This window comes from Pempheris klunzingeri, chromosome 19 (genome assembly GCF_042242105.1).
Source record: "Pempheris klunzingeri isolate RE-2024b chromosome 19, fPemKlu1.hap1, whole genome shotgun sequence".
NCBI lineage: Eukaryota > Metazoa > Chordata > Actinopteri > Acropomatiformes > Pempheridae > Pempheris > Pempheris klunzingeri.
In genome coordinates, this window is record NC_092030.1 from 5,913,445 (window position 1) to 5,931,360 (window position 17,916).

Below are 17,916 nucleotides of genomic sequence, written 5' to 3' on the forward strand. Positions count from 1 at the left end.
GCTACCGCTTGCATACAAAAGCATTAAAGACAGCCAGCATGTTTTGTCTCTTTTTGTCTTTTTGTTGCAACGAAACAATCAGATCAAAGTCTGATTTAAATGTGTATGTTTGCAAGCCATCAGCTACTGAAAGGAAAGGAGAGGAGGAGAAACAGGACATGATCAGCTGAAAAACTTGCATGGTTCAAACAGACCTCTGTTCTCTGTGGACACATTCATCTCTAAGCCAGAATAAGCCTGTCCTCTAGGCAAAGCATGAGCACAATATTTTAAACTTTTGGTGTTCTTCAGAGTGTGAAACTCCTGAAAATATCCAGTTTTCTTTTAATATGTAAGGCAGAGCCAGTTCCATAGATGTGGAGCATGTGCAGAAGTTATATCCCCACAAGGCTTAACCCAAATCCTTAAAGCCTGGAAACATTCTGTGGTCCAGACAACAGCAGGCTGATTGCTGATTCTCATGTTAACACCTTCCTTTTGGGACTCCAGGTGAACAACAGTAACAAGAAAGAGTGGAATGGCATGATGGGAGAGCTCCTGGGGGGCCTGGCTGACATGATTGTAGCCCCGCTGACAATAAACAACGAACGAGCCCAGTACATCGAGTTCTCCAAACCCTTTAAATATCAAGGCCTCACCATCCTGGTTAAAAAGGTACGTGTCCACCTGAAGCACATTTGATGCTCTATCAAGTCAAACAACCACCAGGGAGTTGTTGTTGAGTTGTGGAATCCTCTCTCTTCCAAAGCTCCCCTTTATCCCTTGTGCATCTCCTGCATCATAAATACAAATTCCCCACTGCACACTGCAAATGTTACTTTATGCCTTGATTTCTGCAGCACAAACACAGGACAATCTACAAGAGACTACTAGAAAATGTTCTCATTCGAGGTGCCACCAGGATACTACCCTTATCATTTCACCCTATGTAGATTGCAGAGGTGTACAATATCCCAGGTTAATGACAACTCAACAGCGCATGCATACAGGTTCATTAATCTGAGAATATACCTCTATGTCACATCAACAAATAATGCTCTTGTGTTTAAGGAATCTGAATATATTTTTCCCACTAATCCAGATGTCCATTTGTATTCATATATTATTAAAATCTCTAAATTAAAGCAAATCTACGTTCGTTTTTGTTAGTAACTAGGAGGTGATGCAGCGCTGACTTTTCGGATCAGGCAGCACTTGCTATGAGCATCTTTCTTTAATTAAAATTACTTACACTTGGAAATTCACTGTGATTGACTACACAAGTCAAACAAATTTCACGAGTCTGTTGGATGATTTTCAACCCCTACAGACATGAACAAGCACCAAAGCCTGGAGCAATCAGAAAAACATACCAATTTTGTATATATACTAAAATCTACATTAGTTGATAAAGTTAGAAACAGAGTGGTATTTTCCTTAATATTAGCTATAATATGCAAACATAAGGTAATCAAAGTTGTTATTTATCAATCAATAATCAACTGCGGTGTGTGTTTTCAGGAAATCCCTCGCAGTACACTGGACTCGTTCATGCAGCCGTTCCAAAGCACGCTGTGGCTGCTGGTGGGTCTTTCGGTGCATGTGGTGGCGGTGATGCTTTACCTACTAGACCGGTTCAGGTACAAGAGGGACCTGTTTGTGTGCGTGTGTGTGTGTGCGCCCATGTGTGTGTCTATGTGTACTCACAACTTAAGCAGTGTACATGTTTGTGTGTGAGTGTGTACATGCACTCCTGCGCGCTGCAGATCTTCCCTCAGTGTGGACACGAAGACAGACAGAGGCGAAGATTGGCTCCAACCATCCCACCGCTCTGTCCTTGTGTCACCGTCTTTGTCTGTTTTCTTTCCGGCGTTGTCTGTCTCTTGCTTTGCTTGCTCATGTTCAGTTCCCTTCCCTGCCTGGGGTTGCCAGGGTTTTCCACACTACAGGTCCTCGGTCATTTCTCATTTTATCTCCTGCAACCCTCCCAATTTCTTCCCTCTAGCCCATTTGGAAGATTTAAAGTAAACAGTGAAGAAGAAGAGGAAGATGCCCTCACCTTATCATCCGCTATGTGGTTCTCCTGGGGAGTGCTGCTGAATTCTGGAATAGGAGAAGGTAAGACTGAGCCTATGAAAAAAAAAAGAAAATCATTACTGAAAATCTCCAAACCAACACTTCCAGAACACTGTAATGCTTTCAAGTACCTCAGTCTTTACACAGGCTCGCAGTTATAAAATCAAGGCGCTTGTCCCTCCTGGTGTTGCCCCACTGTCATGTTTTTCTTTGAGGATGACAAATCAAATCACATTTTGCTATGACAGTTTATACATGCTGCCTTAGCTTGTTTCGTGTTTCTATTTCGTGTCTGATATTTTGGTATATTTGGCTATATCTTTTGGTAATTTTGTTTGCTGTAGATTATGTTGTAAACTATATATAATGTTTAATATATGAGTATGTGGTTTAGCATAATTTACTATAACAGATGGGTTAATCATCCTTACTGTTATCATTTACAGTAGCAGCAGTAGTATAAGTATTCAGTGGTAGAAATGCTACTTAGTAGAAAAAAGTATCCAGCTAACTACCAATTAGAAACTGAAAATTACTGAGCTGACAAAACTTGAACCCACCACACAGGTGCCCCGCGCAGCTTCTCAGCGAGAATCCTCGGCATGGTGTGGGCCGGCTTTGCCATGATCATTGTGGCCTCTTATACTGCTAACCTGGCTGCCTTCCTGGTGTTGGACCGGCCTGAGGAGCGCATCACCGGCATCAATGACCCAAGGGTGTGTACAGTATGATGCTAGGACTATGTTTCTAAAAAGAAAACATATTTCACTTAATAAAAACAGTGTATGCATACAACATCAATGAGGCTCACTAGTAGTAATTAGTCAGCTCTTTGTCTCTTGTGCATTTGTTTTTATTCAGCTGAGAAACCCATCGGACAAGTTCATCTACGCCACGGTGAAGCAGAGCTCCGTGGACATCTACTTCCGGCGGCAGGTGGAGCTTAGCACCATGTACCGCCACATGGAGAAGCACAACTATGAGAGTGCCGCCGAGGCCATCCAGGCCGTGCGTGACAAGTGAGTCTCGGCCAGGCCGGGCCGACCAGAGCACGTGTCGGCCGGCTGCTCGACCTATCAGGCACACAGGCTAGGGCCAGTCCAGTGACCTTAGGGGGGGGGACATGGACCTCTGGACCAGATGGAAGCAGCAGGACTTACTGCGGCTGTCCCTCTGGTCCAGGCCCATCGCCCAGCCAAGACAGATGTTCAGGGACAGGAGCGAGTGTGGACGTGTCAACAGCACTGGCACCAGTGTGAGGTTAAGCTAACATTGAGTGGAGGAGCACCCTTTTTCAGGTTGTACCCAGACGAACATCTTTGAGATGGGGGGAATCCAATGGGGGACGCGCCCTCACCCATCTGGCATTGGATTTCATTTGGGCCATAAGCAGCGGTAGAGATTGCTGGTAAACGCTGAATGACACACACGATCTGGTGTGCGAGAGAGAGAAGGGTGGGAGCCGTAAATGTGTATGTAAATCATTGTACTGTCGCACCGTAACCCCCTCCTTCCCCTCCTCCTCCTCCCTCCTTCCTCCTCCTCCTCCTCCTCCTCCTCCCTCCCCCTCCCCCACAGCAAGCTGCATGCTTTCATCTGGGACTCTGCGGTGCTGGAGTTTGAAGCCTCGCAGAAGTGCGACCTGGTGACCACGGGAGAGCTGTTTTTCCGTTCGGGCTTTGGCATAGGCATGCGCAAGGACAGCCCCTGGAAACAGAATGTGTCCCTGGCCATTCTCAGGTCTGTCCCAGCCGAAGCTGCATTACTCGTATGACTTTTTTGTTTCTTATCAATATGATTTCATGGTCAGGTATTGACCATTTATAGCCATCCAATACATCGCCTTGTGTCACATCTTCTCTCTCTGTATCTCCCCTCTCCTGCCCTCTCTGTCTGTCTCTGTCAAGTTGATGTCTGTTTGTCACCTGTCCAGCTGTCTCTGTATCATCTATGCTGCTATCTGGGACCGAGCGGCTCGAATATATTCCGTCATCTTGCGGCATGTATTAACTTTGTCACCTCTCTCCCCACCAACCCCAACCCCCTGCAGTTCTCATGAGAACGGCTTCATGGAAGACCTAGATAAAACCTGGGTGAGATACCAGGAGTGTGACTCAAGGAGCAATGCCCCAGCCACACTCACCTTTGAGAACATGGCAGGTATGGTCCACATCGCGTAGAGAAAGCGTTAAAAGTGATTGGACAAAAACTGCAGTGGTAAGGTACTGTAGCGTTTTTTTGTCCAATACCTTTACAAAATCGTTGTTTTAGTGTCGGCGTGGGTGCTCTGTGGACGTGTGCCGTACAGTATCTTGTGCTGTGGCTTTGTGCAGTTGTGGTCTTCAATTAATATTGAGTGGTTTTCAGCCACAGTCGTCAGTAGGAGCTGGTTGAAAAAGGAGGAGCGGCCACTGAGTTTGACATGCACGCCGTGCATTCATTCTCAGTGGAAGCGGCGGGGTTATAGACCAGCATCTTACATATCTCCACCTCTGCTTTGTTTCTGTTTGTCTGTCCGTTCCCAACAGGAGTCTTCATGCTGGTTGCTGGAGGCATAGCAGCAGGGATCTTCCTCATCTTTATCGAAATCGCCTATAAGCGCCATAAAGACGCCCGCAGGAAGCAGATGCAGCTGGCCTTTGCGGCCGTCAATGTCTGGAGGAAGAACCTGCAGGTAGGATTGATCCCCTCTGCCTGCTCACACGCAGGGTGGAAGGGTGCAAGAGAGCCAACACCGCCCTCTCCTTGTGGGGGTCGATTTCTGTCTCTTAGCCTCTGTAGGAGCTTTCAATTTTTTCACATCAGTGGTGGTCAAACTGCTGGATCTTTGTTTGAGGTACCATGATCTCTTATGCCTTCATGTACTGTAAGGCATCCTCAACGGCCACCCTGTAGGTCCTAACAGTTCCCAGAGGCCAACAGTGCCTGTGTCTCTTGTTTGTACCTGCAGGAGAGTAAGGAGGCCTCTGGAAGTCAAGCTGTGGCCGGGACCCCCTCATTAGTATGTAACTAATTAGCAGATCCATTTCCACCCCCATGTCACCTCTCGCTGTTAGACTAACAATAAGTTAATTAGCCCTGTGACCCTCTAACATGATGGACATCCAAATTAAAAGTTCACCTTCTACGTCCATGGCATGAGCTGGTACTTTCTAAGCTGCTGCTGTGGTGCTTATATGCTTCATAAGGTCAGATGATGAGGACATGGGAAGCCAAGGAAATGAAGATGTCCTGCCAGAAACAATAATAACAGTGATTACTGTACAGTTGATGTACTTTGATCACATCATTATTGATTTCCCTTACTCTGGCACCAATACTAACAACAGCCAGGAGCTAACGATGCAAATAGAGCATAAAAATTAAAATCAATGCCCTGGCTCAATCACACCACAGTGACTCTGTCAGTATAGCCAGTATAACTGTAAAGTGCCATGCTACAGTGTACAGAATGTCTCCTTATCCACTGCAGAGTACATAACGCAGACGCCAAATATGAATCAAACTCATCTTGCATGTCAGAGGCTTCATGCAACGAATAAAAGCAGAAGCAGGCGTCGATTTAAAGGGTTAGTTCACCCAAATTTCAAAAATGGATCATTTCTACTTGCCCTAGTAGTATCTAACCATGCAGATAGTTTTGGTTTTATGCGCAAGGCTTTAGAGATATCTACCTCTGTAGCTTCTGCCACCAAACCAATTAATAGACGTGAGTGGAATTTCTATTGTGATTCAAAGACATCTGCATGGTTAGGTACTGCTGGGAGTAAATGAGAATGCTTTTTTTCTTTTTTGTAATGTGAGTGAACCAACCCTTTCATTTACAATCAAGCACTAAGGTCATCTGCTCAGCCCATGAAGAACATGATTTGCCCCCACCCTCCAATGCAGTCAAACGTGGCTGTGTAGTGTTGGAGCATTGGAGCACCCCTCCTCCACTCACACACCCTTTACTCTTAATGGTTTCCCTCCTATGGATGGGATAGCTTGGAGGTACAGGGGCTCTACATTTAATGGCCGGTCACACTGAGTCTGTGATGTGGCCCTGGCAGGCTGTCTGCTGACTCTCTGTAAGCCTTGGCCCAAAGCTCAGTGGCCCTGCTGAATAGAGACAGCAGGGCCGGAGGAAGGTACAGTATAAAATCACAAGTGCCAGCAAATCAATGTCCTTCTGAGAGTGTCTGCCATTGACCTGACTACTGTTTGTAACATATGTGTTGTGACTGTCCTCATATGGATGTATGTTCTCTAGGCGCATACAGCAGGCGAATGCATGCAGGGGGGGGATGGGAGGCATCACTGAGAAAGGAGAGGGACACACTAAACTGCCCGTAGATGAGCACATTTTCTATCCATGTCAGAGATGATCACGTGGATTTCTCTGCATCGCTGAACAAAGACGGCTCATGCATGCTCATCTTGGTCATCAACCATCACTGTGGGCCCTAGAGCTAAAATAATAGACGCACACAGTCTTCTCTTCCCTCAATATAACCACTGCAATGGGGTTTCATGCAACAACCACATGAGGGGGGCCACAAAGTCAAGTGGAGCTCACACAATCTGTTCTGTTCTGTGCTGCGTGAGTATTACTGGGGATATTAATCATACTGTTTGGGTGCACTGATTTGATTACTCACTGTGATCTCATATTCACAAATTAAGAATGACAACTTGGTTATGTAGGACACAAACTCATCAAGATGGAAAAGCCAAGATCACAGTTTATGTGGCCTCCTCCTTCCTTAGTACAGCAAGCACTGAAACCTGGAGTTCCATTTTTGGCATCATTTTAACTGCTTGTACATGTGTTTGTATGTAATTATGTGCTTATACTGCCTCAGGTTGGTGTATTATGCAAAGCACTGTGCAGTACTATGCACCCACATACCTTTAAAGACAAAGATGTAACATGAGAGAACGTGCACTTCTGACTAACCTAAATCTGTTCATGTGGCAGAATCTCTTTGTGCTGTTGATGCTCAAAATCCCTGAAAATATTAGTTCATTAACTACCACACCATCAAACGCTGCTTCCGCAATGCTTCACAAAGAAATATAAGTGCATGCATTGTTACAATTGCATGCCAAAGATATTTCAGGAGTTGTAGCCACAGATATGTAGTGGGGTTAGACCTATTTCATTTCATTCAGAGTGTATTTATGTTTTTGCTGAGAGAATTTAGCAGCCTTTTTGAAGCTGGTTTAAATCTTTATCATGTAAATTTATAATCTACATCATACAAAGTAAGTATGTCTCAGATGAAGATTTTGTCTCTTTTGTGACAGCCGGCAGCCTTATACTGTTTTGGTTCACTCTCACTCGCCATAGCAGCCATTTGACTTTTGTGACTAGTGAACTTATATTCTCCAAGTGGCAAGAAACACAAGTCTACATAAATATTAATGTTGCTCTGTATCCTCTGTATGTGTAAACATGCATTGTTGGCTAATTGAATCGCCATATCAACATAAAAGGTGATATTTTTGTGTTCACAGTTTTTTCCTGCTGTCCCCAAATGCCCCAGATTTAAAATATGGCAAACATCTCACAAACATTTCAGTTTCTCCTGTCTGAATTGAATGCAGTTATGCTAACAATAGCATTACTATACATGCTATACATGCACACAATTATAGTCTTCAAACCTGTGCCTTATTTACATAGATCATGACAACCTACAAACTTCCCTAGCTTCAATTCTTTTTTGAAGAATATCTGGAAATTGATCTGAATGAGAAATTAAGAACTGCTCTCTCTCCACACCAAGGACCTGATATTACAGCTTAGCAGGACTGCTAACAGACTAGTATGAACAACAGGGTGCATATATATTTAATATGTTTATATCTTAATGTACTTTGCAGCTGTAATGTGCTCTATAAATTTACATCATACAGATTCATATCGCTCTCTGTTCATATTTGTGAATCACTGTGTGATCACTGGTGCAGATAGTTTACCCAACATGTTGCTGACCACTGCATCACTGAAAGGCTGCATGTCTGGCTTTTAGCTCGCCCAATTAAAACAGACGTTACTCAGAAGTGCACTGTCTGAACAGTTTGGGATGCAAGGAAAGTGTCAGTAATTTTACAGCGTGATGAAGCTGATGATGATGATAATGGTAAAAGTATATAACGAAGATGCACTGCAGCGGCTCCATTCTGTTTCCGACAAGGAACAGGCAGCTACTGCACACTGTGCGAGTCCCATGCCACGCTTCATCTGATGGTCCAGCATGCCATGCATGGCCGGGACTGTGCACACGCAGCACCTCATCAGGGCTCAGAGCGGCCAGACTGCGCTCCAGCAGTCTCACCCGTGTAAGAAAAGGTGGAAAGTAAAGATAAAGAGAAGAGCACAGACGTCACTTGGGCATTGATTTTTCCTGAACCAAGCATAGAGGCCGACTTTCTCCATTTACTAACATGAGATGTCGTTTCATGTTTTTTCAACAGGAAAAGCATTTTATTTATAAAACCTGCTCTAAAACCGAGTGATGTCTTGCACCAGTCGCACCTCTACCTGCTCTCATCTATCCTCCACGCCAGCTAATGTCTGCTCACCACCTGATATCGTGTCATTAGGGGGTTCAGAGAAAAATGCTGGTTGGCAGGTGATGGGTGGTACAATTGTACCCTAAAAATGCCTAGTCATGTGACCTGATGAAAAAGGATGTACTGCGAGGCCAGTGCTGGCCAGGATTGATTTGTCATGCTATTTGTTTTGTGTTTACCTATTCTATGTTTTCCCCCTTTTTCCCTCTCTCCATCCATAAAACGTTTGGCATGTTGAAATTCACACCACACTGCCCCGCCCGCCCAGAGGGCCTCCTTCCCTGCAACCACTTGCTCATCCTGCACTTATACTTTACTAACATCCATCTTAGAGAGCTTTCTTTTCTTAGAAGTAGTACCCTTTAGCCTCCATCTGCCCAGATCATGAAATCAAGCACATAGAATCGCAGATATTTTTTTTTTGCACTTTCACTTAGAATATTTTTTGCAGCTACAGTAAGTGACCATTCCTTTTCAAACTTTCTTTTCTTATGCAATGCATCTCATACTCCATCCCATTCCCTTGTGTGTGGGGTGAATTTCCATTATACCACTTTAAGGTATAATGACTTTAAATGGGCTTCAATTACTGACTTTTGTCGCTGTTGTTTTCCCTCTTTGATATGCATTTTAGTGGCCTCTGATACTGTAGCTTCTTGACCTTTTATACCTGCCTGGCTTTGGATGTGGATGCTTGCTTTGCTAGTTTTTTTCTCTTTATTCTTTTTTAAATATCCGCCCTTTTTGGTTCCCTTGGCTTTTGCTTAAGGATCTTCTTTAAAGTAATAACGATCAACTGGATGGAAATTTATTTTATTTTTCTTTTCTCCCCCTATGCAGCCCTCTTCCTCTCTAGAGACTCAGGATGTAAGAATACCTTAATATGAGTTTTTTTGCACACAAACACCAAGTTATTGTGCTGAGAGTAGCTGTGATGGTATGAGGGAGGGAGGGCACCAAATATGGTTAAAACTGCTTCTTCTTTTCCTTTTAATTTATTTTTTGACAGGACTGCATTTCTGTTCTCCAGAGCTCCGAGCTGGGTCAGAACTGAGTGCAGAGCAGATTCCAGATATTTTGTAAAGTCGTATTTGGCCTACTGTTTAGTCGATCCATTCTTAATTTAAGATCGCTTGTGTGTTGAGATGAAGAAGAACTGTGTGTGTTCAGGCAATACCGAACTTACAGGCAGAACATTTTAGATGGCTGAAGTAATGTAGGTATCACACCCACTGACATCTTTACGAGTCATCACTCATTCCAATGCATTTCTAGGGGCCGAGTGAATGTGTCAGCACATTTCTAGAGGACTACTGTGCCATCTTGTGCAGTCCCACTGTGATAATGTTGCACAAAATGTAGACAAGTGCCCTCATATCAGACTGAACAGACTATTTCCACTCTCACATCTAACAGGCTTTATCCCTTTCTTTCTCCCTCTTTGCGCATTTTACATTTTCAAATGCTGTAGTCTGTCTCACGAGGACCCTCCCTCTAATTAGACACTATAAAGTAAGGTAATCTATTGGGGTGGTGGGTGGTGGTGGGAAGAGAGAATGGGTGAGACTGAAACCGCGGTTATCACCCCAGCCAGAGAACATGAATAATGTTTCTACATATATTTATTTTAGGATAGGAAAAGTGGTAGAGCAGAGCCCGACCCCAAAAAGAAAGCCTCTTTTAGGTCCATCAGTACCACCCTGGCCTCCAGCATCAAGAGACGTAGGTCCTCCAAAGACACGGTAAGGAGACGAAGAAACAACACCTTCCCTTGTTTATTCCTCCCTCTCTTACCTCTTCTCCTCTCCGCCTCTGTCTCTACTCTCACCCCACTCCTTTCTCTTTCTCTGTCCTCTCTGCCCACATCTCCATACCCAACCGCGAGACAATGCCATGCTCCACTCACCCATTTCCACACGGCTCCGCGGCCTCTGCCACATGTCTGTCCGTTCACCATTGATCAGCCATCACCATTTAGCATCTACAGGCTCCTCTACAGGCTGGAGGGCATCAGTGCAGGAACTCAGATCAGGCCAGGCCAGGAGCTGGGCTCTGAATTTGGGGATGGGGCGTCCCAAGCGTCCAGGATTTTTTTTGTTGAGGGGGGTTGATGGCAATAGTGGTGTGTTCCTCTGGAGGAAGGGGGGCGACAAAAGTAAGCAGTCTGCCAGTGGTGTTTTGTCTTGGGCTGCTCTTCCTCCCTGCCTCTGGTTTGGACATGGATTCTGGCGATTGTGTCCTTATTTGGTGGCGTTGTGGTGTGTGTATACTGCAAGTGAGCGTGTGTGTTTATATATTTGTGAGTGTGTCCTGTCATTTTGACTGCTTGATCCTTTGTATATTCATCGTTTCTTTGCACCAATCCCGCCCGCACTTCCTCTGTTTGGGTTTCAGCCGCTGTTGGTTTGCTTTTGGTTTGAAAAGCATGCGCTGGTGTTTTGTCACTTTTCCAAAATCCATTTTCAAGGTGGTCTTGATGGCCAGTCCTCCTGCAATGAAAACTAATGTGTTGTCTTATTTATCAACATGTCTATTTCAGGATTAAACTCATGGATTTCTATTAATCAATTTACTTTTTGCTTTGTCATATTTTGTTTGTCATAATTCTTGTTTATTTTCCAGTGTCCTTGTGGTCTGAAATGTGCATGCCTCTTTCAGGATATATTTTCAGGTGGTGAAGACTGTCGTTCTTTATATTTTGATTATTGTTTTTACGGGCTACAAACTCTGTGGAGCCTTAGACTCTCACTGTGTTACAAATACAAGCTATTCTTCTTTCACTAAATCACTTTTTACGCCGTGTCTATATCTTTGCTTGACTCCCGTGTTGCAGCACAATGAGAGTGTCAGGTTTTCCCCATTCTTTCACAGTTCAGTTGAAAAGTCCTGCTCGTTGCGGTTGGGATTATACTTCACAAGCTGGGAGTGCTCTGACAAACCAGTGACCCGCAGTCATTTGTGCCCAGCTGCTCTGCCAGACATAGCTGGTCGCTGACCAAATCTGGCTCTAAAAAGAAAATGAAAAAAAAACAGCAATAATCTCTGGAGATAGCACAGAAACCAACCCAGAGAGGCTGCTGTACTAACATTGTGTTTTGAATGTATTTCTCAGGGGAGATGTAGCCTATGGAAGCTAAGCTAACAGGTCGCAAAGTAAAGATTTTTTGTGTGTTTTAATTTGATCTCCTGTCTTTCCCTCTTCTATCTTGATTTGACTGTATTTTATGGATGTTTCTGCATTGAACCACTTTTACTCTCCCCTGGAGGTTTCTCAATAGAGTTGGTCTCGTTTGAAGAGAAGAAGATTGGGATCCCCATTGTTAATGTGTCTGTGTGAGGGTTCGGATGCTGGTTTGGGAGCCCGTAAGGGGGGCGGAAAATCTGTCAAAGTGGAAAAATAAAACAGGATTTAGTGTAACTGAAAAGATGCTCCAAACAATGATTTGCCATTCTCAGTCTTTGATCATTATTTTGATTTTATATAAATGTTCTTCTTTTATATTAATGGATATCAATGGACTTGAGTGTCAGTGTCCCTCACCCACATGCCACACTGCTCCTCTCTCCCTCTGCAAGCATGCCAATGACCGTAACTGTCATAGCTGTAGAAACAGTAGAAGGAATAGAAATAATAGAATAGAAATAATGTATGTAGCTCTGCCGTATATGAAGAAGAATCACCATAGCTGTATTCAATAAGTAGCTTTATAGCCATTAACTGTGGTTGTGATGTCAGTGAAGTGTCTCTCTTTTGCTGGTCCACTTGACCCCAGTAGGGTGTGCTGTTAGCAGGCCCTCAAGGTACAAGACATGAGGAGACCCAAATGGGGGCTGTAAGCCATATGATGATGCAACTCACGGGTCAAGGGGATGAGGGACATCCACTCTGGCTCTTTACAGAAAATTTAACATTTTGAAATTCAGTCTGGATGTTGCCCCATCTGTCAGCATGTCAGTTGCATCATAACAGCTTCTTAAGCTCATATGCTTGAATGTATTGGCTCTATCAGCTTTGAAACGAGAGGCACTTAAATCCTAAGATCTTGCTTAATTGAGAAAGACAAAAAGTACATGTGAGATTGGTACTCTGAGGCAAGACTCTTCCCTGTTTTGGTTCTGCAATTCATTAATGTACAATATTCATTTGTGATGCATTCAATGTACAAACAAAGTATATTTTCTTGCACATTGGATGTTCTGAAACCGGTTTCTTCCAACATAGTCTCAATCTGTGTTCCAAAACACGACGCTATTCCACAAAAAACAGCATGTTACAAGCTCTATTTGTGATGTAATTGACTGTATTTACAATGTTTAATGAGTTATTGTTTCATCAGGTTTCTATATTTTTGCTCAAACGCAGCCTCAGCATTGTAAAATATGGCTTACTGCTGTCAGGCCACACACTCAAAAGACTCAGTCTAAAGCGAAATCACTGTTGCCATAGAAACTAAGCACCTGCATGGAATCGGGATCTTGTTTCCCCTCTCAGCACTGTAGACGCCTATAATTCAATGCACTCTGCTTTAAAAGAAGCACAGCGAAGCCAGGACTGGGCGTAAGAGTCCGACACAGCAGCACTTTGAAATCAGCCTAAAATTCATCTTCTCCTCCTGAGCTGCTAAAATTAGAAAAGCTGCCTGTCTGCATGCATACAAATGACTGTGGGGAGATAAATGAGCTGAGCGTTTTACCCATGGCAGGAAATTATCGTCCATGTTGTAAGGCCAAAAAATAAATGATGCCTGATTCAAACTTGCTGTTGTCTAGACTCTGGACCTTACGTCTGCTCCTAAGTAGCCCACCTCAGGCACAACCAAACTGCTTTACAAAAATCCAAACTAAGAGATTTGACAAAGACCACAAAACTAAGGTCTGCCTGAGAGGGGTTACAGAACACTCCTGCTTCTAAATTTCTACAGAAATGAAGCACAGATGTTCTTTAAAAATATATAGATAAATAATAATATTGCAAGTTAAAGAATAAAAGCTGAACTAAATGCTTTTATCAAGAATGACACTCTATTATGTGTCTCCCTTCCTCCTTACCCCTCCATTTCTCTTCACCCCTGCAGCAGTACCCACCCACTGACATCACAGGCCAGCTCAACTTGTCTGACCCGTCTGTCAGCACTGTGGTGTAAGGAGAGGGAGACACTGACGCTCGCTCCCGGAGGAGAGAGGAAACGAGACGAGGAGGGAGTGGAGGGGAGAGGAAGGGAGAACCCATCTCCTTGTTCCCTTCGCCATCAAAGCCGGAGCTTTCATTTCACCGCCTGCCAACGGAGCTTTTGAGGAAACTGCTTGCTGAAGAAGAGGCTAAAAACACTGAACTTGCACCTTTTTTAAAGTCGGGATTACCTGGCGTTAGATGTTTGTAGGGTCCCTGAGCATGCACAGTAGAAACCATCTGACTCACATATACAATCTTTTCCTTCTGTATGTTATTAGCTAACTTATTTAACCTTGTTTCTGTCCTTTGACTCACAGAAATTTACTTAGTGTTGGATGTTAACTACTTTCAAATTTCCTGATCAGCTTTATGACTTTAGCAAGCCAGGTTTAGTTTAGTTAAGTTTATGGATAAACCAGTTTTGGTGCCAGTACTGTACTCGACATATCACCTCCAATTAGGGCTTAGATACCAGTAATATCTAGTATTTCTTAACCACATATACTGCAACAAAATGTACTGTAAGCTTCAATGGATATATAATATTTTTTACAAGGAACTACCCGTGTTTTTATCTACACTTTAAAGGTTTTTAGACAATGTTTCTTTCATTGGGAAGCACTAATAATGACACTAATGATGAAGATATGACTAAGCTTGTCTACCAGTGAAAATGAGGGAAGCATGTGCGTGCTTGTATATGAATAAGAGCTTTATGCATCTGATGAAATCGATTATTATTTTGAAGGATATATTCTGTAATGGTTTAAATTGTACGTTTTGCCCCTTTAATTTTGAACATAGATGCCAAATGCATGTTTCTTACTACTAGTAAGAACTCAGTTTCTTTAAGAAATTTGTTAAGCTTTACTGCTACATAAGAGATAAGCAGATGAATATATGAAATGATTTGTGAAAGATTAATTGGCAATTTGATGAAACAGTTAAGTGAAGGCTGTTTTTACATCAGACGTGTTTGAGACATTCAGCCATCAGCCATGCTGCTCTTGGGGACGTCCTCTCTCTTCCTCTCTCCTGCCGCAGCAGTCTTTCTCATTTCCAGTCTCCACGGGGTTGCATCAAAGGGCCAGGTTTTTCACCCAACCAGCACTCGGTCTTTCATGCAAAACCTCCTCCCTGCACGGCGCTGGAGAACTTTTGCATGAGAGAACCCGAGTGAATTGAAAGTGTGGCTCAGCTTGCAAGCTTGTGTGCAGGTCCTGGTTAGATGCAAAAACAGGCCGTTTCCCATTTTCTGGAGCTGAGAAATCGCTGCTGTTTGTTGAAAAGACTATCACATCCTTTCTGGCACTGCATAGCACTTTATGCTGAGGGGTCTCCCAAACTGTTTTACTAGGAAACTACAACTCAACCACCATAACAACAGTCAAACATAGTAACTTCTCCACTCTAAGATGTTTTAATTTCACAAATCTCTCTCTTTTTTTATTTTATTTTACTTTATTTGAAAAACAGCAGTACCTACAAAGTCTATATGAGAGAAATGGTGATACTTTTAAATAACCACACAAAGTGCTCAAAACAGAATTTGGTTTCGAAACTTGAACGAGAGCGTTTGCTTCTGATCATGTTCTCATTCTGACCTATGCATGCTTACGTGTTACTATCAGTGATATAGTTTGTTTTTGGATGCCTGTTATTGCTGTGCACAGTTACCTGAGCTGCGTGGAGCACTTAAGTTGAATGAACTGTAAATAGAATCTGGTTCAGTGTAGATAGGGTCGAGGAGATTGTACTGCGCTTGTATTACGGCTGCAGCTGAGAATGTCTTAAACTATAGTCTCCACACACACACAACAACAACAATTGTGATACATAGGCATGCATGTACACACACATACACATACACATACATGCACACACAAACACAAAACCCCTTAAGGGAGGAATCACTTGTTTTTCTTACCTTTTCCAGTAAAGATCTTGCATTGAACCATATTGTTTATACAACTGTAAATAAAATCTACTTCCATTGACAAATCTAACCAATTCTCTTCCCTTATCATTTTTAGCTCTGCAGCTAACAATCACTTATATTATCAATGAAGTCCCTAAAATGTCAGGAACTGACATTCAACAATGATTATTTTTATCATTGCACATTAGGTGCAAGTGAGTAGAATGGTTGTAATCCAGCACTTCTGTCACTGCTATTTTAAGAGTTTCAAATGAAAAAATGTAAGCCCATATTGTACCCAGAAAAAAAAGAACAATGTGTTTATCAAAGACAGAAGAAGAAAGAAGAAAACCTACAAAGAAACATGCAAAAAGATAATGATACATTTGCGTTAATGTAAGAATCAAAACAAGCAAGAGAGTTTTAAAAGGGCTGAGAACAAATCAAGGAAAGGCAAGAGCCTTGATTAAAAGGCCTGAGAGACAAAGTAAGGTCCAGTGATGAATGATGATAATGCAAAATGAAAAAATGATTCATCTTTTTTTTTTATATCTTTGTTGAATCAAATGACACAGCAATTCACACGGTGTAAGCTGTGCCAGTACTCTAAACTCTGCAGCTCCACTGAGCATTTAGTCTCTGTAATATCTTGTTTTGGTTCTGTGGCCATTAAACTTAAGCTCTGACAGGCCGAGTGTATATGAGCTGCCCAGCAGGAAGCAGCAGAGGGCTAAAGCCACTGGCTAGTGAACACGGCTGAGCGGCTAACAGAATAGCTTTGTCTAAGCCAGTAAGAGATTTTTATCTTGATGGAAATCTCTGGATTTATTCAATAGGTGGATACAAACAAGAGCCCAGTTCAACAATTGTGTTGTGTCTGCTGAATGTAATAACATTTTTAGCAAACATGTCAGGGATTTGTCTCTGTAAGATTGAGTCTAATGCCCTGGTGGTACAAAAGTGTTATTAAAAAACTAGGAAAAATAAATGTAATGCACCATAAATTGCAAAGATGAAGATGCAGTTAAAAGAACAGGTTTTATTGCAGTCAGAGTTAATTGGATGTCCTTTGCAATGTTTTTAGCATCGGCGTTACATCTGACAAACTGCATCTTGTTGTGGTTGTTGTTGATTGAAAATGGACAGACATGTATATCTTTAGTCTTATTTAAAAGCGTGGAAAGATGAGTGATAAATGCTCTTTCTGATACCATACCAATGATTTACTAATGGTTGTCCTGGGTAACCAGAGGAGCGTAGCACTGACACAGTCACTGTCACAGTCAGTGTAATCCTTAATTAAATTACAAGTGTCATCAATAATTAGATCATGGCTGTCTTTGTTAATTAATGTACATACCTTGTAGACGCAGAGGAGGGTCACAGCATATTGTCAGGTGAGACATTTGTTCTGGTCCATTGACCTTCTGCCCTGATCACAGCCGACACTGTCAGAGTGATTAATGTGACTCTGAGTGCTGATTGGTCCTCTTCTGGAAAGACAGCGTGATTTATAGTTGAAGTTTGATTTAGAAGGATTCATTTTCCTTGAAACAGGGCTCTCTGAGCATTTTCCAGCAGCATGCAAATGAATCAGGTGCTTCTCAGCTCCAGACAGCAAACAAAGTCATTTTTCCTGCATTATTAATTTAGATTTTGGATTTAATATCTAGAACTTTCCTATTTTTGTAGTGTGCTTTGACTTAAGCTTGAACCCCCAATCACTCCATCTATTATCTACAGTATACTCTACAGGAGGGGTAGGCGCTAAGGTGGCTGGAGCCTATCCCAGCTGACATTGGGCGAAAGGTGAGGTACACCCTGGATTGGTTCCCAGTCAATCACAGGGCTGACACATAAAAACAGAAAACCGTTCACGCCTACCGGCAATTTAGAGACACAGAGTAACCTGCATGTCTTAGGGAGAAAATGAAAACTCCACACAGAACGGTCCCAGACAGTCAGAGGGTTCAAACCAGGAACCACTGTGCCACTAGTCTTGTTAATTTTCCTATATACATATTGAATCGTGTTATCTAAAAACAAAGAAACTTGTACATTGAGTGACGTGAGCCCAGTATGACAGAGTGCACTATGATTAGTGCTCTTCGGAGCTTGGTCCTTACTAAAAGTCAGAATATTTTAGCCTGTCTGTGATCTTTTTCAGATCTATTTCCTGGAAGTCCAGACTTTTGAAGCTAACTAAATA

At 42.7% G+C, this 17,916-nt stretch overlaps 1 protein-coding gene across 2 annotated transcripts in view; it reads left to right on the forward strand.

The window, feature by feature from the left end:
* The window catches only part of grin1a (glutamate receptor, ionotropic, N-methyl D-aspartate 1a), a 31,826-nt gene extending 16,636 nt beyond the window's left edge, over positions 1-15,190 (forward strand). Inside the window, exons 12-21 of one of the 2 annotated variants that reach the window (XM_070850234.1) lie at positions 490-654; positions 1,501-1,619; positions 1,985-2,097; positions 2,623-2,771; positions 2,917-3,074; positions 3,634-3,795; positions 4,106-4,215; positions 4,584-4,729; positions 10,248-10,358; positions 13,692-15,190. In XM_070850234.1, the coding sequence (XP_070706335.1) occupies positions 490-654; positions 1,501-1,619; positions 1,985-2,097; positions 2,623-2,771; positions 2,917-3,074; positions 3,634-3,795; positions 4,106-4,215; positions 4,584-4,729; positions 10,248-10,358; positions 13,692-13,760 (1,302 nt within the window). In that variant the 3' untranslated portion in view covers positions 13,761-15,190. The remainder of the gene's footprint in view (positions 1-489; positions 655-1,500; positions 1,620-1,984; positions 2,098-2,622; positions 2,772-2,916; positions 3,075-3,633; positions 3,796-4,105; positions 4,216-4,583; positions 4,730-10,247; positions 10,359-13,691) is intronic. The other variant, XM_070850235.1, reaches the window with a different exon arrangement.
* The last annotated feature ends 2,726 nt before the right edge of the window (positions 15,191-17,916 follow it).